We start from the raw sequence: 6,867 nt of genomic DNA, 5'->3' as shown, positions 1-6,867 counted from the left end.
GCCCCTCCCCCTCCGCCCCTCCCCCCCCCGCCGAGGGTCCGATCCTCATCAGCAACGTGGTCAGCGTGGGGGGCGGGGCCGAGCCCGGGACACGCCCCCAGGGCCCGCAGGCCACGCCCACTCCGGCCCGGGCCACGCCCCCCGGGCAGCCCAGCCCCCCCCTGCGCGAGGAGCACGTGACCTGCGTGCAGAGTCAGTGACGTCATCGCGCGGGAAAAGGGGGGCGGGGCTTGGGGGGTGATGACGTCATGGGGGGTAGGGGTGTGATGTCATCAGGGGGTGGGACAGGAGGGGATGACGTCATCGAGGGGTGGGTTTGGGGGTTGCGGGAGCGGGATTTGGGGTGATGACGTCATCAGGGAGTGGAGGTTTGGAGGGGATGACGTCATTGGGGAAGGGGTTTTGCGGGTCACGGGGGGATTTGGGGTGATGACGTCATTGGGGCCGGGATAGGAGGCGATGACGTCATTGGGGGATGGGTTTTGGATCGCGGGGGGAGATTTGGGGTGATGACATCATCAGGAGGCGGAGGTTTGGGGTGATGACGTCATCAGGGGATGGGTTTTGGGGTCGCAGGGGCATTTGGGGTGATGACGTCATCAGAGGGCAGGATATGAGGGGGATGACATCATCAGGGAACAGGTTTTGGATCCTGGGGTATTTGGGGTGATGACGTCATCAGGGGACGGGATGGGAGGTGATGACGTCATCGGGGAGTGGAGGTTTGGAGGTGATGACGTCATCAGGGGGGCGGGTTTTGTGGTCACAGGGGGATTTGGGGTGATGACGTCATCGAGGGCAGATTTTGGGGTCGTGGGATTTTGGATGATGACGTCATCAGGGGGTGGGTTAGGGGAGTCGCTGGGGTATTTGGGGTGATGACGTCATCAGGGAGCGGAGCTTTGGAGGTGATGACGTCATCAAGAGCAGATTTTGGGGTCTGCAGTGGGGATGTGGGGTGATGACATCATCAGGGGAGGAGTTTTGGGCGTCACGGGGGGGGATTTGGGGTGATGACGTCATCAGGGAGCAGAGGTTTGGAGGTGATGACGTCATAGGGGGCGGGTTTTGGGGTCGCAGGGGTGGGATTTGGGGTGATGACGTCACCGAGGGCGGATTTTGGGTCAATTTGGGCGGATTTTGGGTCGATTTGGGCAGATTTTGGGTCCATCCGGTTCAATTTCGGGCAATTTTTCGGGGATTTTGGGTCCAATTTCCACGGGAATTTCAGGAATTTCGGGAATTTCATTTTTTTCGGGATTCTGCCCCCGATGACGTCACCGAAGGCGGATTTTGGGGCCGTTTCAGGCATTTTGGGTCAATTTGGGTGGATTTTGGGTCCAATTTCCACGGGAATTTCAGGAATTTCGGGAATTTCATTTTTTTTCGGGATTCTGCCCCCGATGACGTCACCGAGGGCGGATTTTGGGTCAATTTGGGCCGATTTTGGGTCGATTTGGGCAGATTTTGGGTCCATCCGGTTCAATTTTGGGCGATTTTTCAGGGATTTCGGGGCCAATTTCCACAGGAATTCTGGGAATTTTGGGAATTTCATTTTTTTCAGGATTCTGCCCCCGATGACGTCACCGAGGGCGGACTTTGGGTCAATTTGGGCAGATTTTAGGTCGATTTTGGCTGATTTTGGGCGATTTTTTTGGGATTTCGGGGCCGATTTCCATGGGAATTTTAGGACTTTTGGGAATTTCGTTTTTTTCGGGATTCTGCCCCCGATGACGTCACCGAGGGCGGATTTTGGGGCTGTTTCAGGCATTTTGGGTCAATTTGGGTGGATTTTGGGGCCGATTTCCGTGGGAATTTCGGGTCGGATTTTCATGGGAATTTCGGGAATTTTGGGAATTTCATTTTTTTCGGGATTCCGCCCCCGATGACGTCACCGAGTGTGGATTTTGGGTCAATTTGGGCGGATTTTGGGCAATTTTTTTGGGATTTTTGGGTCTGATTTCCACAGGAATTTTTGGGATTTTGGGTCCGTTTTCCATGGGAATTTTGGGAATTTCGTTTTTTTCGGAATTCTGTCACCGAGGGCGGATTTTGGGGCGGTTTCAGGCATTTTGGATGAGTTCCTGCAGGCCTACGGGAGTCTGATCCCGGTGAGCGCCGATGAAGTGGTGGAGAAACTCGAGGACATTTTCCAGCAGGAATTCAGCACTCCCCAAAGGTGCGGAATTTCGGGAAAATTTGGGAATTTTTTAGAATTTTGGGGCAAAATCTGGGATTTTTGGTGCTTTCCAGACTGGGATTTTTTCAGGAACTTTTGGAGTTTTAGGACGGGGATTTTTCTGGGATTTTGGGACTTTTAGGATCGGGTTTTTTTCTGGAATTTCGGTACTTTCTGGACCGGGTTTTTTTTGGGATTTCAGGGATTTTGGGACTTTTCAGACCGGATTTTTTTTTGGGAATTTTGGTCCTTTCTGACTGCGTTTTTTTCTGGAGTTTTCATCATTTCCATACTGGGGTTTTTTTTGGGAATTTGGGGATTTTGGTACCTTTCAGACCGCGTTTTTTCTGTAATTTCGCTCCATTCCACTCTACGTTTTTTTCTGGAATTTTGCTCCTTTCCAGACCGGGATTTTTTCGGGATTTTGGGAGTTCCCGGACCGGGATTTTTTCTGGAATTTTGAGACTTTTAGGACTGGGGTTTTTTTGGGATTTTGGGACTTTTAGGACCGGGTTTTCAGGAATTTTGGTACTTCCCAGACCGCGTTTTTTTGGGGGATTTTGGGACTTTCCAGACCGTTTTTTTTTTCACGATTTTTAGGGCTGGGATTTTTTCAGGAATTTTGGGAGTTTCCAGACCGGGATTTTTTCGGGATTTTTCGACTTTCCAGATGAGTTTTTTTTGGGAATTTTGGTCCATTCTAGACCGCGCTTTTTTTGCGAACCCTTTTACTTTCCAGACCGGAATTTTTTTTGGAAATCTCGGGACTTTTAGGACTGGGATTTTTTGGGAATTTTGGGACTTTTAGGACCGATTTTTTTTTTGGAATTTGGGAATTTTGGTGCTTTCCAGACCGGTTATTTTTCTGGAATTTTGGGACTTTCCAAACAGTTTTTTTTTCTGGAATTTTGGTCCTTTCCAGACCGTTTTGTTTTGGGGGATTTTGTGACTTTTAGGACAAGGGGTTTCTTTTGGGTTTTGGGGATTTTGGTCCTTTCCGACCACATTTTTTTCTGGAATTTTGAGGCTTTTAGGACCGATATTTTTTTGGGGAATTTGGGAATTTTGGGCACTTTCCAGACCGGAATTTTTTCAGGAATTGGGGGATTTTTAGGACCAGGTGTTTTTTTGGATTTGGGGGATTTTGGGACTTTCCAGACCGCATTTTTTTTTGGGATTTTGGGATTTTTAGGACTGGGTTTTTTCAGGAATTTTTCTCCTTTCTGGACCACGTTTTTTTGGGGATTTTGGGACTTCTAAGACCGGTTTTTTTTAGAATTTGGGACTTTTAGGACCGGGATTTTTTCAGGAATTTCGGTACTTTCCAGACCAGGATTTTTTCAGGAATTTTTGGACTTTTAGGACCGGGGGTTTTTTTTGGGGATTTTGGGACTTTCCAGACCGCGTTTTTTCTGGCATTTTGCAACTTTCCAGATGGTTTTTTTTTCTGGAATTTTGCTCCTTTCCAGACCGGTTTTTTTTTTGGATTTTGGGAGTTTTAGGACCGGGATTTTTTCAGGAATTTTGGGACTTTCCAAACCGTTTTTTTTCCTGGAATTTTGCTCCTTTCCAGACCATTTTTTTGGGGGATTTTGGGACTTTTAGGACCGATTTTTTTGGGGGAATTTGGGGACTTTCCAGACCGGGATTTTTTCAGGAATTTTGGAACTTTAAGGACTGGGATTTTTTCAGGATTTCAGGAATTTTGCTCCTTTCCAGACCGCGTTTTTTGTGTAATTTCGCTCCTTTCCACTCCGGATTTTTTCGGGAACCCTTTCCCTTCCCACCCCGGGAATTTTTTCCAGGAATTCCGCCCAATTCCCAATTTTCTCTTCCCAGGAAGGGCTCGGTGCAGCAGTTGCTGCAGTCGTACCAGCGGCTCCCCGGGAACGCTCTCCTGCGGGGATTTCGGGTCAGCTACAAACGCCACGTTCTCACCATGGACGATCTGCAGACGCTCTACGGCCCCAACTGGCTCAACGATCAGGTTTGGGGGAAAATTTGGGAATTTCTGGGAATTTTGGGAAGTTTGGGGGATTTTGGGAGTTTTTTGGGATTTTTTGGTAATTTTTTTGGTAAATTTTTTGACTTTTTTTTGGATTTTTTTTGGATTTTGGTAAATTTTTTGCTTAATTTTTTGTTTTTTTTTTATTTTTTTAATTTTGGTGAATTTTTTAGGAATTTTTTTGGAACTTTTTTTGGAATTTGGGTAAATTTTTTGGTTAATTTTTTGGTTTTTTTCTAGTTTTGGTGAATTTTTTAGGAATTTTTTTGGAATTTGGGTAAAATATTTGGGAAGTTTTTGGGCACTTTTGGGAATTTTTGGTAAATTTTTGGGGAATTTTTTTGGATTTTTTTGGAATTTGGGTAAATTTTTTTGGAATTTTTGGTAAATTTTTTGTGAAATTTTTTGAATGTTGGTAAATTTTTTTGGTGAATTTTTGGGAATTTCTGAGAATTTTTGGGAATTTTGGTAATTTTTTTTAAATTTTGGGGATTTTTGGGGGAAATTGAGAAATTTTTGGGTAATTTTTGGGGATTTTGGGGGATTTTTGGGAATTTTTGGGGATTTTGGGAGTTTTTTATGGGGTTTTGGGGTTTTTCAGATGGTTTTTGGGGTTTCCTGGGTGATTTTTGGGGTCCCAGTTGATTTTTGGGGTTTCGGGATGATTTTTGGGGATCCTGTGTAATTTTTGGGATTTTGGGATGATTTCCGTGGTTTTTGGGTGATTTTTGGGTTTTCTCCACTCATTTTTTGGGGTTTCCCAGGTGATGAACATGTACGGTGACCTCGTCATGGACGCCGTGCCCGACAAGGTGAGGGGGCGTGGCCTAAAGGGGGCGTGTCCAATCCATGTGGGCGTGTCCTATCCATGTGGGCGTGGCCCCGCTAAGCCCCTCCCCCTTTCAGGTGCATTTTTTCAACTCCTTTTTCTACGACAAACTCCGCACCCGCGGCTACGAGGGCGTTCAGCGCTGGACCAAAAACGTGAGGGGGCGTGGCCTGAGGGGGCGGGGCCTCGGGGGCGTGGCCAAGAGGGGCGGAGCCTCGGGGGCGTGGCCAAGAGGGGCGGGGCTCCGGGTGGGCGTGGTTAAATCTGTGATAATTAGGAGGGCGTGGCCACGGGAGGTAATAAGGTGGGAGGAGCGTGGGTGGGGTGTAAAGGGGTGTGTGGCCCTTTAAATGTGGGCGTGGCCCTTTAAATGTGGGCATGGTCTTTTAAAATGGGGGTGTGGCCCTTTAAATGTGTGCGTGGCCTTTTAAAATGTGGGTGTGGCTTTTAAAATATAACTGTCACTTTAAATGGGGGTGTGGCCCTTTAAATGTGGGTGTGGCCCTCTAAATGTGGGTGTGGCCCTTTAAATGTGGGCGTGGCCCTCTAAATGTGAGTGTGGCCCTTTAAATGTGGGTGTGGCCCTTTAAATGTGGGTGTGGCCCTTTAAATGTTGTAGTGGCCCTTTAAATGTGGGCGTGGCCCTTTAAATGTGGGCGTGGCCCTCTAAATGGGGGTGTGGCCCTTTAAATGGGGGTGTGGTCCTTTAAATGTAGGCGTGGCCATTTAAATGGGGGTGTGGCCCTTTAAATGTGGGTGTGGCCATTTAAATGGGGGTGTGGTCCTTTAAATGTAGGCGTGGCCCTTTAAATGGGGGTGTGGCCATTTAAATGTGGGTGTGGCCCTTTAAATGGGGTGTGGCCCTTTAAATGTGGGCGTGGCCCTTTAAATGGGGGTGCGGCCCTTTAAATGTGGGCGTGGCCATTTAAATGTGGGCGTGGCCATTTAAATGTGGGCGTGGCCCTCTAAATGGGGGTGTGGCCCTTTAAATGTAGGCGTGGCCCTTTAAATGTGGGCGTGGTCTTTTTAAATGAGTGTGTGGCCTTTTAAAATGTGGGCGTGGCCATTTAAATGGGGGCGTGGCAATTTAAATGTGGGCGTGGCCCTTTAAATGTGGGCATGGCCGTTTAAATGTGGGTGTGGCCCTTTAAATGTGGGCGTGGCACTTTAAATGTGGGCGTGGCACTTTAAATGGGGGCGTGGCAATTTAAATGGGGCGTGGCCTTTGGGGGTGTGGTTTTTCAGGTGGGCGTGGCCTCATTTAAAATTCCATCTCAATTTTGGTCAATTTTGGGTCGCTTTGGGGTAATTTTGGGGTCATTTTTGCTGAGATTTGGGGGGCGTGGCCTCTGGTGGGTGTGGTCCCCGAGGTGGGCGTGGCTTCTCAATGGTGGGCGTGTCTTCCCGACGGTGGGCGTGGCCTCTTCATTATAAAATTTATCCCAATTTGGGTTGGTTTGGGGTCATTTTGGGGTCATTTTCGCTGGGATTTTTTGGGTGTGATCTTCAGTGGGCGTGGCCCCCGAGGTGGGCGTGTCCCCACCATGGTGGGCGTGTCTCTATCACAGTGGGCGTGGCCTCCCTCCATCTTTACCTATTTCTCCCTGTTTTTGGGTCATTCCCGCCCCGTTTTTTCCCGGGTTTTTTTCTGGGGTGGGCGTGTCCCCGAGGTGGGCGTGTCCCCGTGTGACCCCGCCCCCCGCAGGTGGACATTTTTGGGAAGAAGCTGCTGCTGATCCCGATCCACCTGGAGGTCCATTGGTCGCTGGTGGCCGTGGATGTGGCGCGCAGGACGATCACCTACTTCGACTCGCAGAGAACGCTCAACCGGCGCTGCCCCAAGGTGGGCGGGGC

General features: G+C 48.8%; 1 protein-coding gene across 1 annotated transcript in view; it reads left to right on the top strand.

The window, feature by feature from the left end:
- The window catches only part of SENP3 (SUMO specific peptidase 3), a gene marked incomplete at its 3' end in the record, with an annotated part of 11,193 nt that extends 4,337 nt beyond the window's left edge, over positions 1-6,856 (top strand). The window contains exons 3-8 of the mRNA XM_057388614.1: positions 6-192; positions 2,068-2,179; positions 4,019-4,166; positions 4,949-4,996; positions 5,091-5,168; positions 6,719-6,856. Of these exons, the coding sequence (XP_057244597.1) occupies positions 6-192; positions 2,068-2,179; positions 4,019-4,166; positions 4,949-4,996; positions 5,091-5,168; positions 6,719-6,856 (711 nt within the window). The remainder of the gene's footprint in view (positions 1-5; positions 193-2,067; positions 2,180-4,018; positions 4,167-4,948; positions 4,997-5,090; positions 5,169-6,718) is intronic.
- Between the last annotated feature and the right edge of the window lie 11 nt (positions 6,857-6,867).

This window comes from Malurus melanocephalus, unplaced genomic scaffold (genome assembly GCF_030028575.1).
Source record: "Malurus melanocephalus ecotype Western Australia unplaced genomic scaffold, MMel_1.1 scaffold_2178, whole genome shotgun sequence".
NCBI classification, from domain to species: Eukaryota; Metazoa; Chordata; class Aves; order Passeriformes; family Maluridae; genus Malurus; species Malurus melanocephalus.
The sequence above is the reverse complement of the archived record's forward strand: the minus strand, read 5'-3'. Positions and strand labels throughout refer to the sequence as shown.